Source organism: Panthera leo, chromosome B2 (genome assembly GCF_018350215.1).
Source record: "Panthera leo isolate Ple1 chromosome B2, P.leo_Ple1_pat1.1, whole genome shotgun sequence".
Taxonomy (NCBI): Eukaryota; Metazoa; Chordata; class Mammalia; order Carnivora; family Felidae; genus Panthera; species Panthera leo.
This window is the reverse complement of record NC_056683.1, coordinates 106630274-106650985: the sequence shown is the minus strand read 5'-3', so window position 1 is coordinate 106650985 and position 20712 is coordinate 106630274. Positions and strand designations below refer to the sequence as shown.

Here is a 20712-nt window from a genome sequence, read left to right as displayed (position 1 = left end):
GTCTTTGCTATAGCCAAAGGATCTAGAGCTCATTAGAGAGATTTGCCGGATATCACTCAGGGGAGGCTAACTGCTATAGCAAACAGTGGCTTAACACAATCTAAGGTTGTGTCTTGCTCATCAATGTGTGGAAGAGGAGTTGTTCTAGCCCATGAAATCATTCAAGGACCCCGGCCCCTTCCATCACAGAGCTCTTTAGCCTTCGGGACTGGTCCTCAAGTGTCCTCACTGGCATAATGTTCCCAAGTTTCATCCACGCTGTGGCATGTACCACCAATAGCTTTCTATTCATGGCCAAATAGTGTTCCATTATATGAATATACCACAGTTTGTTTATCCATTTATCAATTGATAGAAATTTGGGCTTTCCACTTTTTGGTTATTATGAACAATGCTATTAAGAAGATTCACATTGGGGCGCCTGGGTGGCGCAGTCGGTTAAGCGTCCGACTTCAGCCAGGTCATGATCTCGCGGTCTGTGAGTTCGAGCCCTGCGTCAGGCTCTGGGCTGATGGCTCGGAGCCTGGAGACTGTTTCCGATTCTGTGTCTCCCTCTCTCTCTGCCCCTCCCCCGTTCATGCTCTGTCTCTCTCTGTCCCAAAAATAAAATAATAAAAAACGTTGAAAAAAAAAAAGAAAAAGAAGATTCACATACAAGTTTTTGTGTGGATATATGTTTTCATTGCTCTTGGGTATGTAATAGGAGAGATCACTTGGTCATATGTTAACAGTATTTAACTTTTTAAGGAACCGTCAAACCTTTGCAATGCCACTGTACCATTGTACAGTCCCTCAAGCAGTGTAGGTGGGTTCTAATGTCTCTATATCCTTGCCAATACTTGTAGTTGTCTGTGATGATAACAGTTCTAGTGTGTCTTTAGTATCTTGCCTGTGGTCTTGATTCGCATTTCCTTAATGACTGATGATATTGAGCATGTGCTTATTGGTCATCTGTGTATCATCATTGGAGCAACATCTATTCAAATCCTTTGCCCATTTTTTAACTGGATTATGTGCCTTTTTATTGTTGAGTTTTAAGAGTTATTTATATTTTTTGGATAAAGTCCTTTCTCAGCTATATGATATGCAAATAATTTCATTCTGTGAGGTTTTTTTTCACTTCTTTGATGGCATTCTTTGAAGGACAAAGTTGTTAATTTTGATGAAGTCCATTTTATCTGTCTTTTTTTGCTTGTGCTTTTGGTGTCATGACCGCCACAGGTTGTTTTACAACTTGAAAGCAACGAAGGCTTTCTTTAGAGCGAGGTTATGTTTCTTTGGCAGCATGGATCTCCTGGAATCATAGGCCTCTCATCCCTTTGCTTCCAGTCAAATGCCTGTGCTGGTATCCAGAGTTCTTTTCTTCATGGATATCTCAAGTCTGGTTTGCTGGGTTTTTGTTTTCTTTCCTTCTTTGCCTTTGTCTTAGTGTGGGCTGCTATAACAAAATACCATTTACTGGTGGCTTACACAGCAGACATTTATTTCTCACAGTTCTGGAAACTGGAAGGTTCAAGATCAAGTGCTGACAGATTCAGTTCCTAGTGAGGACCCTCTTCTTAGCTTGTAAACAGCTGCCTTCTTGCTGTGTGCTCACAAGGTCTTTCCTTGGTGTGTGTGTGCGTGTTCAGGTATGTATCTGTGGGAGAGAGAGAGAGCATGAGAGAGAGCACGAAGAGAGCTCCTCTTCTTCACACGAGGACATTAATTCCCTTATGGGAGCACTACCTTCATGAGCTCATCTTACCTAATTACCTCCTTAAGGCCCCAACTCATAATATTATCACATTGCTGGTTAGGGCTTCAACATACGGATTTGGGGGAATCGCAAACATTCAGTCCATTGTAGTCTCCTTTTTTTTTTTATTGGGGTAAATAAAAATCATAACATAAAATTTACCATCCTAATTATTTCTAATTGTACAGTTCAGTGATGTTAAGTATATCCATATCACCTTGTTATACAACTAATCTTCAGAACCCTTTTCATCTTGCAGAACTAGAACTCTGTACCCGCTAAACAACTCCCCATTTTCCCTTCTCCCCCATCCCCGGAAAGCACCATTTTACTTTCTGTGGCTATAAGTTTGACTACTCTAGAAATCCCATATAAGTAGATTCATATTGCATTTATCTTTTGTGACTGACTTATTTCACTTAGTATAGTGTCCTCAAGGTTCGTCCCTGTTGTAGTGAGTAGCAGATTTCCTTTCTTTTCCAGATTGAGTAATATTTCATTGTGCATGTATATATAGCTATACGTACATCACTTTTGTTTATTTGTGCATCCATGTTCCCTGGGGTTGCTTCCACCTCTGGGCCTTTGAGAACAGTATTACTGTGAGCATGAGTGTGGCTTCCATTCCTCTTTTATTCACCCTAATGTTGGCTGCTTTCAGGGCATCTAAACTGAAGGTTTCACTCTTAACCTGGGTCATTTTGTACACCTAGGAAAATTTACTGGGGCTCTGTTGTTCAAAGCCCTTTCTTGCTCTTACTCTCTGAGGTCTAGAAGCAGTTGCATTTTCCAGCCTTTCAAAACTTCACATTTCTGAGCTGTGTATTCTCTTCATTACTCCTTGAAAATTCATCAGTTCTCTCCTGTGCTCATCTCTTTCCTGCAATATTTTGCCAAAGGAAGTTTTTCTTGCTTATGTCACAGTCTCATGTGGGTTGAGGGTGGGGTGCTCTGCTCCACACACTCATCCAGGGCCCAGGCTTCGTCCCTCAGGTGGCTCTCTGACTCTGGGCCTTATCCTGGTCTATGCTGGCAGAGGGAGAGGATGAGGAGGGTTGCATAGGGACGTAGGTGCCCAACCTGGAAATGGCATACGTTCCTCCACCCCCATTCCATTGACAAAACTTATTTACCACAGTTCTACTCACCCATAAAAGAGAATGGGAAACGTGGTCTGGTCTGTGCCTGGGGCGAAGGGGAAACAAGGTTTGGTGAGCACATAGCAGCCAGTGCCACAGGTGAGAACTGAATTTATGGATATCAGCACATAGGTGGTGATTAAAGCCATGAGTGGAGATGGGGATCACCCCGTAAAGGATGTAATGGGATTACTGGGAGAGCATTGCAAAATCAAGGGCACTATCTAGAGGGCCTGTAATAATACAAATAATTTGTGTAACCTAACTTTAGAATAGAAAAGTTACCACTGTGTTTTTAGGAAAGTGAAAACATGGATTAAAAATGGAAAAGTAGCTTTTTCAAAAACTGGAATGTTTTCACTCCTTGGGGTTAATGTAGAAAAAACTCCACATATTAGCATGATTATTTTATGACTGTTGAAGCCTGTAAGTATAAAATGGCTCTGAATTTTAGAAATACTGAACTAAGTGAAGATTTTTTTGTCATGTATTTTGTGAATGTTTATTGAGCATTTAATATGTGACAGGCATGTGAGCATGGTAACAATAAGTCATAGCCCTTCAAGGAGATCAAATCAAGTAGGAAAAAGATAAGGTAAGTCAATGAATGTCTAAACCATTCAGGCAGATTCTTTAAGACCACACAGGATGGGGCGCCTGGGTGGCCCAATCTGTTAAGCGTCTGACTCTTGGTTTCGGCTCAGGTCATGATCTTGTGGTTCATGAGCTCAAGCCTCACGTTGGGCTCCATGCTGATAGCATGGAGCCTGCTTTGGATTCTCTGTCTCTCTCTCCTCCCTGTGTGCACACGTGCTGTCTCTCAAAAATAAATGAATAAACATAAACACACACACACACACACACACACACACACACACACACACACACACAGAAACATTTAAAGACCACACAGGAACTGTTTAAGATGTCACACTACAGTGGCAGTCTTCAGGTAAAAGAGCACTGGTTTTGGAGCTAAGCAGGTTTGGGTTTGAATGGGAGCTCAGCTCTGCTGCTCTCTGTCACCTTTAACTTCTATTTTCCTTATTTCTAAGTTGGTGATATGTTATCTTACCTGTTAAGTTTTTGTGAATATTAGGAACAGTGTATATACATAAAACCTAGCACAATGCTTGGTATTACAAATACGGTATTATTGTTATTGAAGAAGGTGGAGGTCATACTAGATTGGAAAAATGATTATTACCCTACACTAATCCATGAGTTCATTCATTCGGTAGATATTTAGTGAGCCATCACTATGCACAAAGTACTTAGGATTAGCCCCTCTTTCTCTCTCTCTGTGTGTGTGTGTGTGTGTGTGTGTGTGTGTGTGTGTGTGTGTTTTACCAAAACCTCATTTGGTTTTTAATGCAGCAATGTTTGTGTCACAGATCTGCAACCACCAGGTGTGTATATAGCCTTCCCCTGTTTCAAATGACTAGAAACGACTCTTCTGTTTCTCATTGCTCACATTTTCACTAACTGTCCATTAGACAGCCTTTTTTCTTCACATGTAAATTGTCCTTAGCCCCCTTCCTTAAACTTATTTGTTCCCCCTCCCCCCCCCCCCCCCAGTTACCTCAGGAATAATTCACCTCCTTCTTTCTGTCTTTGCTTGTTCATTTCCCTTCTCACATCATGGGTAGTTTTAAGATTATGTACCTTACAGATACGCAGGAGTCTCCACAGAAGTGTCTCCTTGCTGATGCTAATGCTGACAGGGACGCCATCATCCATGGCTCACGTATTGTCTGGCAGGCACTGTGTAGAACCTCCCCCTCCTCCATCAGTTCTGTTGGAAACTAACTGAAGGCAGGGACCACTGTATACCTTCCTGAATTGTCATTATAGTCCTCTGCACACAGGAAATGTATTATAAATATTTGTAGATCAGAGAGAGGATGAACAGTCTGTTTTATCTCATATTGAAAATATTTTTTAAAAAATCACTTCGATGCAATTGTACTTTGTTTCATTGCCAGTATTTCAGTAATATTCCTTTTCTATGATAAATGCAAACAGCCTCACTTCAGTATGGATTAAATGTGCTTTGTGAGATTAGTTAGGAACAATTTACTACCTTTTTTTTTTTTTTTCTTTTGGCAAACTGGATTCCATGGCCTAAACAACTGCCTTCACAAAGCCATTTTGGCACATAAGTTATAAGATGTAGACTATTCAGAATTTTCCCCGTTCAATAATTTTTTTTAAATATTTATTTTGAGAAAGAGCAAGTGAGCAGTGGAGGGGCAGAGAGGGAATCCCAAGCAGGCTGTGCACTGTCAGCACAGAGCCCAACGGAGGGTTTGAACTCACGAACTGCTACCTCATGACCTGAACCGAAATCAAGAATGGGATGCTTAACCAACTGAGCCACCCAAGTGCTCCCCTTTCAGTAAAATTTCAAAAGGGATTTCATTTTAAAGGGGGATTTAGTGCCTTGTTTGTGTTTCTCCTTAATGAGTGTCTTCTTGTGCCATTTACTACAAATAAAGACTCTTAAACTTTTTCAGTCTCATGAGCTGGTCACTGGAGCCAACTGGAAATAGATTAGAGATTAACAAATGTAGCACATGTTTGCTGATGTCACAGGGCTGTGACTACTCGGAGGCAGATATGCCACTATAACTAAAAATAGTCATTGAATGGAGAGCATACAAATTTACAGAGAAAAAAAGAATCTATATTTGTTATTAATGAATATGCCATGCTATTTTGAGGACTTGCCCATCAATGATAAATTTAACAACAATATCTAAGTTATGTCATATCCACACACCCATGGCGCCACTGCTCTGTTCAGGACTTGTGTGCCTCTTCCTGGACCATGGCTCTGATCTTCTCCATGTGTCCTGTCCATCTAACCTGCCCACTGTGCCCAGACCTCCTCAGTCTTCCCTTTACTGTTGCTCCTCAACATATATCTGCTCCTTTTCATATATTTGTTGGCTATCTATATGTCTTCTTCAGAAAAATAAGTATTCAGATCCTCTGCCCATTTTTAAATTGGATTGTTTGGTATTTTGGGTGTTCATTTGTATAAGTTCTTTATATATTTTGGATATTAACCCCTGATCAGATTTATCATTTATAAATATCTTTTCTCATTCAGTAGGTTGTCTTTTTGTTTTGTTGATGATTTCCTTCACTGTGCGAAAGCTTTTTATTTTGATGTAGTCCCAATAGTTTATTTTTGTTTTCATCTCCCTGCTCTTAGGAGACTTATCTAGAAAATTATTGCTATGGCTGATGTCAGAGAAGTTACTGCCTGTGTTCTCTTCTAGGATTCTTGTGATTTCAGGTCTCTTGTTTAGGTCTTTAATGCATTTTACTTTTGTGCATAATACTAGAAAAGTAGTCCGGTTTCATTCTTTTACATGTAGCTGTCCGGTTTTCCCAGCACCGTTTATTGAAAAAGTGTTTTTTTTTTCCCATTGTATATTCTTGCCTGCTTTGTCATAGACTAATTGACTATATAATCGTGGGTTTATTTCTGGAGTCTCTATTCTGTTCCACTGATCTATGTGTCTATTTTTGTGCCGGTACTATGTTGTTTTGATTACTACAGCTTTGTGTAGTATATCTTGAAATCTAGAATTGTGATACCTCCAGCTTGGTCTTCTTCCTCAAGATTGCTTTGACTATTTGGGGTCTTCTGTGATTACATATAAATTTTAGTATTATTCATTCTAGTTCTGTGAAAAATACTGTTGGTATTTTGAAAGAGATTGCATTGAATTTGTAGATTGCTTTGGGTAGTATGGACATTTTAACAATATTTGTTCTTCCATTCCATGAGCATGGAATATCTTTTCATTTGTTTGTGTCATCTTCAGTTTTTTTTATAGTTTTCAGAATATAGGTCTTTTACCTCTTTGGTTAAGTTTATTCTCAGGTATTTTATTCTTTTTACTGCAACTGTAAATACTGTTGTTTTTAAAATTTCTCTTTCTGCAACTTCATTGCGAGTGTATGGAAAAGCCATAAGTTTCTTGGTACTAATTTTGTAGACTGCCACCTTACTGAATTTGTTTATTACTTCTAGTAGTTTTTTGGTGAATTATTTAGGATTTTCTGGACCTGAATAGACATTTTTTTAATATGAAATTTATTGTCAAATTAGTTTCCATACAACACCCAGCGCTCATCCCAACAGGTGCCCTCCTCAATGCCCATCACCCACCCTCCCCTCCCTCCCACCCCCCATCAACCCTCAGTTTACTGAATAGACATTTTTCCAAAGAAGATACACGGATGGCCAACAGACACATAAAAAGATGCTCAGCATCGCTAATCATCAGGGAAATGCAAATCAAAACCACAATGAGATATTACCTGTTAGAATGGCTAAAATCAAAAAGACAAAAAACAACAACTGTTGGTGAGTATATGGAGAAAAAGGAACAGCTGTGCACTGTTGGTGGGAATGTAAATTGGTACAGCCACTATGGAAAACAGTATGGAGGTTCCTCAAAAAATTAACAATAGAAATACCATAAGGTCTGGTAATTCCAGTGTTAGAAAACAAAAACACTAATTCAAAAAAATATATGTACCCCCGTGTTCATTGCAGCATTATTTACAATAGCCAAGACATGGAAGCAACCTAAGTGTCCACCAGTATACATATGGATAAGAAAAATGTGTGTGTGTGCACGTGTGCACGCACACAGATACACACGTGCGCACACACACACTGGAATATTACACAGTCATAAAGAAAGGATGAGATCATGCCATTTGAGACAACATGGATGGACCTCGAGGGTATTATGCTGAGTAAAATAAGTCAGACTGAGAAAGACAAACACCGTATGATTCTACTCATAAATTAAATCTAAAAAAATAAATTAAAAAAAAGCAGAATCAGAACTATAAATATAGAGAACAAACTGATGATTGCCAGAGGGGAGGGGAATGGGAGTTTGGGGAAAATATGTGAAAGGGAGAGGGAATAAGTTCAGTTTGGAATGAGTAAATCACAGTTCAGTTATGGAATGAGTAAGCTATGCAAATAAAAAGCAGAGCAGAAGGAATACAGTCATTGATATTGTAATTGTGATGTAATGGAACAGATGGTAGCTACACTTGTGATGAACATAGCATAATGTATAAACTCGTCAAATCACTAAGTTATGCACCTGAAATTAATGTAACATTGTGTGTCACCTATGCTCAGAACAAACAGTAATGCTGATCAATCCTTATTTTTCCTAATTTCCTTTCCCTCCCTCTCTTCCCCTTCCTCCTTTCTCCTCTTTCCCTCCATCCCTCTCTCTGTGTCTCCGACTCTTGTTTCTTTCACTTTTAGAAAAATCAAAAGAAGTGAGCACACAGGAAGTTTTTGGTTAACCACTCAGCATTCTCCAAAGCCACCCTTACCCCTTACTTTCACTCCCTCACAAATATATATATATATATATATATACATAATCTCCACTTTAAAAGTCCAGATGTTGTGAAGGGCCCAGTTCAAAAGCTACCTTGCATTGTTTCTCTAATCATCTCTTCCAACCATAGAAATGGATACACATCATCTTTACTTCCCCTGGGAACTTTATCCTTCCAGAACATATCATAGTCTGCCCTGTCTTACCATTATAGCTGGTAGATTACAAGCTCCTTAAGAATAGTATCTATGTTTAATTTAATTTTGTACACCTCTTAGCACCCAGCAGAGGGATCTGCTCATAGTAGGGGCATAAGAAATATTTATTTAACAATAACTTCCTTCAGCATACGCTGCTTTAATATACTTCCTTTGAACTTGGCATTTGTGATACCTCCTTGTATCATTCCATATTCTCTTCCACACAGTTTCTCTAGATTTTCAAGGAACAAGATTTTCTTTTTATTAACAAGTTTAATTTTGCTATTTATTTGAATCTCAGCAGTCAGTGAATTGTACCCTCTCTTTTAATAGCCTCGTGTGCAAGCTGAACACAAGGGCCACCATTCTGGCAGCAACTAACCCCAAAGGCCAGTATGACCCCCACGAGTCCGTGTCCGTGAACATTGCCCTTGGCAGCCCACTCTTAAGTCGATTTGATCTGATCCTGGTTTTGCTTGATACCAAGAATGAAGACTGGGATCGTATAATTTCATCCTTTATCTTAGAAAACAAAGGTATGTGGAGATAAATCATTTACATTGGTGGAGAAAAAGTAGACATAACCAAATGAAATTCTCTTTGAAGAAAATTAAGTAAATACTCAAGGTACCTACCTAACCGGCAACAGAGAGATGCTTAGACCGAAGGCAGCAAGAGGAGCCATTGAGTGTGCCCAGATTAATGAGCAGAAAGAAGGGGGTCTGCTGATGATCTTATAGTTGGTAAATATGTTCTTTGTGATTAAAAGAGGGCCACCTTATGGTAAATAGTTACCACTCACCTCTTGCACGCAAAGAAAACTGGACTGAATTATGAAACAGAAATCTCTAAATGTGTGTTTCTCTTTAAATTAAATTAGATTTATTCAAATACTGTGTATTACTATAGGACAGACCAGAATTATTCTGGATAATTTTAGCGCCTGTAGGAAGTTTACCTTCAATTAAGCTTAGATCCTAAGGCTGCTTGTTCTTGAACTATATGCCATGCAGAATCAGGTCTAGGTTTCAGTGGCCACAAACCTGAAGGTTATCTTTTTTTTTTTTAATTTTTTTTTTTTAACGTTTATTTATTTTTGAGACAGAGAGAGACAGAGCATGAATGGGGTAGGGTCAGAGAGAGGGAGACACAGAATCTGAAACAGGCTCCGGGCTCTGAGCTGTCAGCACAAGGGCCCGATGCGGGGCTCGAACTCACGGACCGCGAGATCGTGACCTGAGCCGAAGTCGGCGCTCAACCGACTGAGCCACCCAGGCGCCCCGAAGGTTATCTTTTTTAAAGATGAACACAAGAACATTATCAAAACCCTTTAAGTGAGATGTTTGCCTGTTCTTAGAAATTGCTGACCTAGCACCTAATATTTACAGGTTACCCAAGCAAATCAGAAAAGCTCTGGAGCATGGAAAAGATGAAAACCTATTTCTGCCTGATTCGAAATCTACAGCCCACACTGTCTGACGTGGGTAATCAGGTTCTTCTCCGGTACTACCAGATGCAGAGGCAGAGTGATTCCCGAAACGCTGCCCGGACCACCATCCGCCTGCTGGAAAGCTTGATCCGATTGGCAGAAGGTTTATTTCTTTCAACAAATAATACTTCTATTGGGTGCCCAATACGTGCAAGGCATGGAGCTTGGCACCATGATTCAAAGATGAATAAGAAGATTTTCTAAGGTGTTCATAGTTGCTTGAAAAGTAAAGTCTCTGAGCTATGAAACCTGCATTCTTCTGAGGACAGATTATAAGTATTGAGTAGAGTGTAGCATCATTAAGAGGACTCTTGGTGACATGATTCATTTAGAAAGTCTTATTTACTAACGTTTGTTTCTCAGTGGTGGTCTGTTAGCATTTTCGGTGGAATACTTCCTTGTTTAGAGTTGTTTCCGGTGAAGCATATCTGGTTTTTTCTCATTAATTGCCATTCACAGGCTACCACTAACATAACAGATGACCCCAACCCTAAGGCATGAGACTTACATGCATACATACAACTAACATGTATCTCAAGACTTTTTTTCTAGGGGCACCTGGGTGGCTCAGTCGGTTAAACATCCAACTTCAGCTCAGGTCATGATCTCACGGTTCGTGAGTTCGACCCAGTGTTGGGCTCTGTGCTGACAGCTCAGAGCCTGGAGCCTGCTTCAGATTCTGTGTCTCCCTCTGCCTCTCCCTCATTCGCACTCTGTCTCTCTCAAAATAAATAAATAAACAAACATCAAGACTTTTTTTCTAATACTAGCTTTTATATTTAGCCCTTGTTAAAATAATTCTAAAAAAATTTCTGTGTGAACTGGCTGTATCATATGATGACAGAATATATACTTAATAAAAAGTTTTATAAAACAAATACACTTCACTGTGTCAAGGATTTATAGCTAATATTCAGACAAGTATCCCAAACGCAGGCTTGTGAGTTTGGTAGTTTTGAAAAGCTCACAGATAAAGAGAAGTGCCAGAGATGAGAAATGACTTTAATATTGTGTATTTCTATAATAGACTAGAAAATGAAGATTAATGGGGCACCTGGGTGGCTCAGTCAGTTAAGTGTCTGAGTCTTGGTTTCAGCTCAGGTCATGACCTCATGGTTTGTGGGATTGAGCCCCGCATTGGGCTCTATGCTGACAACGCCTGGGATTCTCTCTCCCTCTCTGTCTGCAAAATAAGTAAATAAACATTTTTTTAAATGGAGATTAAAAGTTGTTGAATATTAGCTATATGCTTATATAACCCCTTTCTTTGTTGGAGCCCAGAGTACTTTCATGTAAATACCCAGAATTGACATGGGCTGTGAAAGATTAGGCCCATCATTAGAGAAACAACTTTAAAACTAATTGAAATTAGACTTCTGTGGGGTGCCTGGGTGGCTCATTTGGTTAAGAGTCTGACTCTTGATTTTGGCTTAGGTCTTGATCTCAGGGTTGTGATTAAAGCCCCGCATAGGGCTCCAGGCTGGGTGTGGAGCCTACTGAAGGAAGGGAAGAAGGGAGGAAGGAAATAAATTAGACTTTTGTGCTTGTTTTAGTAAAATGAATTTGGTACTAGTAGCTCATTCATAAAATGTAATTTTTCAGGGGGTCAGGTAAAGTATTACATTTATCACCTCAGATGTGCATCAAAAAATTTCTGTCTTCATAATTTTCTTAGCTCATGCTCGCCTGATGTTTCGTGACACTGTGACTCTGGAAGATGCTATTACAGCAGTGTCAGTAATGGAATCCTCGATGCAGGTAAGGGTATTTTGCACCTAATATTTGAACTCTAACTATAAGCATGTAAAAAAAAAAAAAAAAGACAATTTATAGCATATCAGGAGTTGTAAAAGTGATCATAATCTAGATCTAATAATTTCAGGAAATATATCCAAAGGAAACCATTTAAAAGAAGGGGAAAACATGGTCGTGGAAGCATTCTTTGCGTCAGTAGCATTGCTTTTGCCAACTAGTGTGCAGCAGTGGGTGTCACTCTTTTTTCCTCAACACGTCTGAGGGGCGCTCATGGTCCCACTAGTGACAGTGTGCTTCCTGGAGCAGTTCTTGCCACCAGGAACTGGAGGGAGAGAACTGTTGAAATTTGCAAAAGGCCCAGTTGACTGACAGTCAGGATGGGAGTAGAGAGGGCCGATCTGGGATCAGTGGCCTCCAGCGTATGCTTCCTCTATGCAGGCTGACTGGTTGACTCTCTCTGGTATTTTCCATTTTCTCGATACCCCTTCAGGGAGGTGCACTGCTAGGAGGTGTGAATGCACTTCACACTTCCTTTCCTGAAAACCCTCTGCAGCAGTACCAGAGGCAGTGTGAACTCATTCTGGAAAAGCTGGAGCTGCACAACCTCTTGAGTGAAGAGCTAAGAAGACTTGAAAGGTGAGAAGAGAAATCCAAGAAAAGGCTTATAATGGAAAATCCTTGTTTGACACTTAGTGAAATGAAGGAAGTGGAAATTAAGTGGAAAATCTGTCTGTACTATCTGTAGGGGATTGTTTCAGTTGTCTGTTGCTGTATAATCAACTACCCCAAAGCTTGGTGGCTTAAAGAAACAAAAAGAAAACCACCACTACCACCATTTTATTGCTCACTTTTCTGAGAGTCGTAAATTCGTTTATCTCTACTCCACATAGTGTCGGCTGGGATCACTCATATACTTGAATTTAGCTGGGAGCTCAGGTGGAACTGGAACATCCAGAATGGTTTCCCTCACATTTGTTGTGCCTTAGTGGAGGTGGCTTAAATGGCCAGGGGCTCTCTTTACCACAGGGGAGTCGGAATTCTGACATGGTAGCTTAATGCTCCAACAGAGCAAAAATGGAAGCCAGCAGGCCTCTTATGAGCTGGGCCAGAACTGATACAGCATCATTTCTGCCACATTTTATAGGTCAGAGCAAGACACAGGGTCAGCCCCCATGCAAGGTAGGGGAAAATAGACACCACCTCTTGATGGGAGGAGTGACATAGACATACAGGAATGGGGGAATTGATGGCTGCCATCTTTGGAGACCACCTTCCGTAGCTACATTTCCTTGGCTTGCTGGTTTGGTGAGCCTCATGGAGAACACTGGCAGGTTCTTTACTATATATGGTAAACTGTGTATTAATTTACTGAATTTATACCACCGGTTCCCAATTACATGAGAAGCACCAAGGTTGGCTACTCACAGTTCACACCCAAGACATGCAGTTTCCATGGAATCAAGAAGCCTTGGTAAATGGGATTTATTCTGTTCACTACCACTACTTCATCCTCTTCTCTTTCTTTGGGTCGATATAGGTAGAGCGGTGCCATTTAGAAAGGTGGCTGGGAATGCTGTTAAGAAAGAGGAAGTTGAACTCCAGGAGGTCAGTCTACCCCAGGCTAGACCCAGCCACAAAATATTATCATAATTTGACTTTATCATTTTTCCTTGCCAGGAAAGGACCATGTGCAAGGGAGTTTACATGAAGAATCATAGTGTTTATTAATATTTTAATTTTATTCTTAATGGTTTTAAAGCTCTCTTCCAAGCATAACAAATGTTTGATCTTTATGTAACCCTGGTGAAAGAAAATCAGGTAGAACACTGAGGCCCAGATTGCTTTCGAGCCAGCCGAATAGGATGTTTTGAAAGTTTGAGAAGTGGAGATAACTAGTAGTGACCTTTACCTGTGAAAGGCCCTCCTGGTCCATTAGCAACAGCTCTGACCCTCCCTTCAGCATCATCATTTTCCTTCCGTACATGCGCAGATTCATGACCTTTAAAATTTCACATATTTAACAGACAAAAAGTCTCCAGTGAGAATGATGTATTTTGTTAAAGAGGGAAACCTGTTTCTCCTCCAACAGGGTAACAACTCAAGAATGACAAAAGCAATGTTTCAAAACTCAGCTTTGTAATGATTTGTTAAAATGTGGGAAGGAACATGTCATGTGCATTACCTAGAGAATTTTTGCCCAGACTTCAATGTTTGCATGCTCCCTGCATACATGAGCTTCTAAAAAGCTAGACTTTGAGGGTGTACCTGTGACACATGAGTGAGTGATGGCAGAGGTATCCATTTGGGTATCTTCATGATCAGCGTGAGTGGCTCAATAATTGCCCTGAGTCTGGCAGCTGGCGTTGACCTCAAAGCTGGGAGCTGGTGAAAGGAGTTCCCGTGGAAGCAGAGCGGCTGCTGAAGGAGAATTTAGAGACTGAGATGGATTGTTGACCGAACAAGTATAACCTTGAGAATTATTTCCCTGGCTTTTCTCCTTTCACTCACTGCCTTCATGTAGTAGCATTCTCTCTCAAATTCATAAAACCCCAGCACAGCCTTCCTGGGGGAAGTTTGGGGACTGGCTTTGTGTTGCTAATACCTAGTGCCCTTGTATAAAATCAACCCCCTTTTCTCTTGGTCTGGTTTTTTAATGATCCAGAGCCTAGTGTTAAGATGAAAGATACTCCTTTGGTTCTTTTATGGTCTGATGTAGCTGATCCTTTTTAGACCTGCCCTGGGCCCAGCTTGGCTTTTGGAAAGGCTGCTCATTTTGACTGAGCAGAAACTGGACATTTGGACTACCAAAAGCTGTCATATGCTGGATTCAGGAAGGAAAGGAATGTGAAGCTCAGAATCAGTGTTATGTGATAGAAAAACAGTGGTTGAACTTACCAAATTCAAAATGACCCTCCTGGAGGGAAAGAAGAAGAAGGGTAGGTAATGATCTAAAAAAATAGGATTCTGCCTTAAAATATCCTTTTCTTCTGATACATCTTTGTAATGCAGGGGCATGTCCCGGTGTTGATCCTCAAAGTAACAAAACCAGGTTGCCCTGCAAATGACAGTGCATGACCTCCAAGGCACGTCTAAGGCTAATTTTGTTAAGCGAGAAAAGCCCACGTAGCATATAGGTTTATCCCCTCAGGAAAGACTTGTCTATTCCTTAAAGTGGTCATATATGACTCATCAAACTATTGTACTTTTATCACACTTTTCTTCTGGAAAATGCCTACCAGTGACAGCCGGCCTCAAATGGTGGTCATTCTATTCATATGAAAAGAGATTGTCTTTTAGGAAGGTATAGTAAAACTGGAAACATTTTATGTAGGGGAGAATTTAATTCCCAAAGTCAGAATCAGACTAAAATGGTAGGGCCAAATTATTCTAGCCTTAAATTCACTGTCTTTTAGAACATTTTTTATGGAGCTTTAACAATTATGAATATCTCTGACCCCAATTTGATGTATATTTGATAGCAGTAATTTTGCAAGCTATTTTGGGTTTTTTTTTGTTTGGCTGTGACTGTGGTGAATATGGATTTTGCTGTATTGATGTGTCCAAATCTATAGTGAGTGAATATAACCCAGTATTTTTATCATAATTTTTTGTGGGTTTTTTTCCTGATCATAAGAGGTAATACATGTTCTTAATAGAGTATTTTGAAAAGTAACAGTAATAAATTAAAAAGATAAAAATCACATATAATCTTATTTCCCAGAGAGGCCTACCATTAACATTTTAATGTATTTAAATCTATTTAAATCTAAAATTCATTTAAATATAATGTATTTTCTTCTATACCTTTTTCTGTGATTACACATGATTTTTAGAATAACTTACTCGTCTGCTCTTTGGCTTAGTTCTTTTCATATTTAACACATGGAAGTGGGATCATGTTGCCCCTTATACTGCGAAGCTATTCCTTTTGAGAAACTGTCATCTCTGTTGGAAGTTGATCCTCTGGCATTATTTCCATTTCTGGCATGCCCAAGATTGAAAATGACTATCACTGATCAGACCCTTCATTCTGGAAGGTCAGTAGGTTTCACCTCTGTGTCAGCTGGATAGAGAGTAGCTGCCCAGAACATGTGTTGAAATGGCTACACTTTGCAGGAAAGATGTCACACTTGCTTGGGGGAGGTGTGCCATGAATGTGATGCCACAGGGCCAGCGGGATCACAGTCTCTACTCCCAAGGAAGGGGACTTTTAGGTGCACTAAAATTCAGTACTCAGGTGAAGAGATGTGAGGAGATCATAATCTCTGGGCTTCCACTCTGTTTCTGACCTGCAGACTGCCTACGAAAGAACCACCCGATCAGCACCCGTCCACTGTGCAGATAGTTAGAAGCCTGTGTTGTAGTGGAACATGTAACAGGAGAGATAAGAACAAGCATTTTACACTGATCTTCAAGCAATCTTAAATGAATTAAATGGACTTTCAGAGAGATCTAAAGATGTAGACAAACCTGTTACTTCATTTCCTTTATTTCATTTCAGTTTTAAAATGATGATCAAAGCACTTAAATTCTATACTGCTGAGAAAGGATAATTTCCTTCTGCTGCTCTAAGAGACTGTATTTGGTATTAACTTGGAATTATGTTGGACTGAAGTCTTTAGATGGCATCTCAGAGACTAAAGAAATGGAAAGGTTAAAAATTCTCTTCTCTTCAATACATGTTTTCCTTATTTATCTCTGCCACAGGTTACAGAATCAGAGTGCGTACCAATCCCAGCCCCAGGCAGTGGAGGCAGAGACTAACCCAGGATCCTTGAAAAATGATCCAGGAGAAGAATGCAAGTCCAGAATCTGGTCAGCACGGCAGGAAGTGAACTGTAGCATGCTGACGTCCTCTGCTGGAGGCAGTCCTGAGGGAAGCCCACTTCCCGGTCCCCTCTCCCCCCTGGGGCCTAATACATCAACAAATAGAAAACATTTACCTGAGCACAAATACAGCAAAGATGAGAGTTTGGACTGGTTTGACTGCATAGCAGCTCATCAGATTGAGCCCAAAAACACTGTTCCTGTGTCTCCCAAAACAACTGGGGGGAAAACGGCTTTGAAAATCTTCCGGAACAAATCTCAGGGTAAGGAAAGGAATGAGCCAGGCCAAAGGAGCAAATTGGAAACTGGACAGCTTCTAGCACCAGGAGAGGCAGAAGCTCCATCAAGGCCAGATAATGTGGAAGGTAAAGAGGCAAAAAAGGCAGCAATGGTTTCTGAAATGGCAGTGCCTGCTGGTGAGCCGGACTCGGTACTGATGCATCATGTCTCCAGGAAACTGCACACGCTGCACAAGGCGAGGGCCCAGGAGCTGTACAGGAATCCCTCCAGGGCGCCTTCACGGCCCACAGGTTCTCCTCATCCTCACTCTGGTCCTGTACACAGCCTACAGGGAGCGTGGGAAACTCCCAAAAGAACGAGACAGAAATCCCTTGCTCAGAGGGAAGAGCCTGAACTTGAACATGCCGAGAGTCCAGGTCCCCCGTTGGCCAAACTAGCAAAATTTACTTTCAAACCAAAGTCGAAACTGATCCATTCCCCTGAAGACCACAGTCATGTGTCTCTGGGCACAACTGAAGTAGCCGTCCCAGGTCCTGAAACTCCCCACGTTGCAAGCAGAGACTCAACCTCGCCTGTGAAGGGTCCCCAAAAGTTGGCCTCTCCCTCAGGAGGCAGGAACTCAAACCAGCCACAGAATGAGGCAAAGCAGGTGTCCCGGAAGCCACCAGAGGAAGACAGGTCAAGAGAGGAGAGCAAACATATCCCTGAAAGGAGAACCATCCAGCCTGAAGTAGAACTTGAGAACAAGACTGAGCATTCTCATCTTACTTGTCAAAGAGACAGAAAGGAAGAGGTCTCAAGCAGTAACAAAAGCAGCAAGGTTCACTCCTGCACATTAGCCAAATTGGCAAACTTCTCCTTTACTTGCCCCTCTGAATCCAAACCGGAATCCCTTCCTCCTCCTGAAAGTGTGAACCAGGGAGAGAGAGGCCCAAGCCCTCCTCCTGGGACTGCAGCTCCAGTGCCTGGCAAGAAGAGGAGAACTTTCCAGCTAGACGGGTCCACTGAGAGATTGGCTCTTTCCAAAAAATCTCTCTTTACTTTATCAGAACTAGATGACGAAGCATTGGATTTTGATTGGGATGAAGAAATGAGAAAAAAACCATAATCATGAAAAGCTTTCAGGTCAAATTTCAGCCTCCCCAGCTCAACACGGCACCTTTGGGATATTGACGTGGTGTTTATATGTGAACAAAAACTCTTGGCCATAATGAGTTCCATTTAGAATACCAGCACCCCCGACAGGTTTTATAATTTCAGCTTTACCTTCATGACTTGAAAAGTCATATAATCAGTGTCTGGCAGTCGGGCAGTGTCATACCAGCACTTGAATTAATTGAAATTGTGCTTAATTTTGCAAATGTAATACTTGTATTCCCAAAGATGTTTCTGTTTCTTTTGGGTTGGTTTTTTGTTGGTTTTGTTCTGTTGTTTTTTTTTGTTTTTTTTTGTTTTGTTTTGTTTTGTTTTAATGGAGGTTGGGTTTTCGGGAGATCATTTCTTTCATTTACTTAGGAACAAATGCCAGGAAGGTAGCCCTCATAAAGTTAACAGGTTAGGTGAACAATATTCTTTTTTTTTTTTCCTTCACCCAAGATGTGCTGAGTGTGATGAATATTGTAATTTGCCAAAATGATGTGACTTTTCTAATATTTTTGTGTTTATTCTCATGTGTCAAATTAGATGTGCTAATGCTTTTCCTTCTTTAGGAGGCATCCTTACAGTTCCATGGTATTCTTAAAGATCTGGCAACTGGTCAAACAGTAGCTTTCTGAAGTATTCACCTTTTGAGTTTTCCCTGTTGTCTTGAGCTAACATTTTGTGCTTCAGATTCTTTGTATCATTGGCGGGGGGGGGGGGGGGGGGGGGGGGGGGGGGGGAGGCCGGGGTGGGGGTGGCTACCTTCAACACAACTTAAATCCTGTGGTTAGGAGAGCGTGTAGTAATCTCAATCATGTATCGTGGCATCTACCCAAGTGGTTAATATGGAAATATGATTCCTACTAAGTTATGATTCATTTGTCTTTAGAACCAAGCAAATGATGGCTGTGTTTGGTAGGAATAGACATCTCAAGCTTTGTCTTTCTTAAGTCCTTTTAAAATCACTTTTTCCTTTGGATTCTAGCAGGAGCTGTTAGGATTTCTTAATTACAGACTTTCTCTTCTGAATTATGAATTTTTAAAACAATAATTAATAGAGGCTTCCATTGTCTGAGGGGCTTTTAGATGTAAAGAGTACCCAAAACTACCTGTACTTTGTTTAATGATTGTTTCATTAAGTTCATACCAAAATATTAAGGAACCTCAAATTTTCTTGAGCATTTAAACATTAATTTCAAAATTGACTAATTACATTTTCTGAAAAATGTTAAACTGTGAGTACAAATTGATGAGTCTTTTGAAATAACACCTTAAACAGCTGGCGAGAGACATAAATAAGCAGTGATTGTAAAATGTACTATTGCACATTCACCTCAACTTATTCCGAAACATTAAGATTATAGTTTAGGTAATTTCTTCTTCCTTCTGTACTTAATAACTTCCCAGTGTAGTATGATTCTTAATGTGATCTGTCCCTAATGTCTCAGTATTAGTACTTTCCTGAGTTTCAATAGTCTGACTAGAAATGAGGGAAAGAGAGAGGATCTGGGTTATCGACAGGTTGAATCTTGGTCTAGACACAGTCTAGTCTGATTGTGTAGACTGGGACAATTGAAACTGAGTCACCATGCCGAGCTGTTGTTTTGGGTTTGGTTTTTGTTTTTGTGGTAAACTTTTAAGTCCTCCTCCTATAAATGTTTGTCTTTGAAACTTGGTATCTCTTGCAGTAACGATGTATTAAAGCTTTGCATGGCTGGCAGTACGTAACCTGTTGGCTTTGTCACTAGGGTATTTTGATATGTTCTGTTTTCATTATTTAAAATGGCTGTGTTCCTTATTGGGAATCTTGATTCTAGAGCTTGCACTTCTTGGTAATGAGGGATTTATGTACTTATCTCTTCAGGACATTGAATAATTCATGTTTTAAAATACAGTGTTAAATTGTCTCTCTTCCTTAATTATTGTATATGACCACCTGTGCCACCTGCTACCTGGTTATTCTTTGTACCCACCATGCATCCTATTATTTATGCTAATAAATCCACCCTATTTTTTATTTTAGCACCTTCTTCTGTCAGGATCATTTGGCTAAATTACAGGTTCCATGTATTTCTTTGATGCTTACCCAGTTAGAAATAACTTTGTAAATATTGTAAATAGACAAACTTATTAGAAGGAATAAAATATGTTCAATATGAACATTCCCCTACTTACTAAAAAATTAAACTTGTATCACAGCCTGCTTTCGGGTTACGACTACCTTGCTGTGCTTGTGTTTGATGGTCAAAATCTGACAACTTGGTCAATAGGAAGTCCCATTATGTTGATGCCGATGTCCTTTTAGGACTCTGACATTCTAAAAGTATCCGTAGTATCTGAAAATAACAGCACGTTCCAGACACATTTTGATTTTTTTCCTGCCTCTAGTCTTAGAATCAGCTACCCCCTAAGGCAGTGTATTCCCTTTATAGGCCGATGGTATTACAGGCCAAACTCATGGTCTTAAGGGTATGCAGGGTCAAAAGTACTACCACTGCTGTTTGCTCCCTATAATAGTTTAGAGCTGAAAATGTCTAATGTCGTGAGGTCACATTCTATCCTGCTGTGTCCTGTTTTTCTTACACTATGTGATTTCACAAGACTTTCTCTTATATGGTATTTAGCATGTACCAAAGAAGCACATGGGCATCTTGGGGGAGTATGTACAGTCTCAAAAATCATATTTCTGGTCAATAAGGGAAAGTATAAAAATAACCCTTAATTCTGCATCAACATGTCAGAATACTTTTATTTCAGGCCAGTGAACTCCTTTAAAACATTTTAGTAATGT

The 20712-nt window shown here is 40.2% G+C and overlaps 1 protein-coding gene across 2 annotated transcripts in view; it reads left to right on the top strand.

Moving 5' to 3' along the window:
* Positions 1–18196, top strand: part of MCM9 (minichromosome maintenance 9 homologous recombination repair factor) — a 111167-nt gene extending 92971 nt beyond the window's left edge. For both annotated transcript variants that reach the window (XM_042939706.1, XM_042939707.1), the window contains 5 exons: positions 8804–9006; positions 9859–10062; positions 11635–11717; positions 12205–12350; positions 16422–18196. In XM_042939706.1, coding sequence (XP_042795640.1) covers positions 8804–9006; positions 9859–10062; positions 11635–11717; positions 12205–12350; positions 16422–17889 — 2104 coding nt within the window. In that variant the 3' untranslated portion in view covers positions 17890–18196. The remainder of the gene's footprint in view (positions 1–8803; positions 9007–9858; positions 10063–11634; positions 11718–12204; positions 12351–16421) is intronic.
* Positions 18197–20712: the final 2516 nt, after the last annotated feature.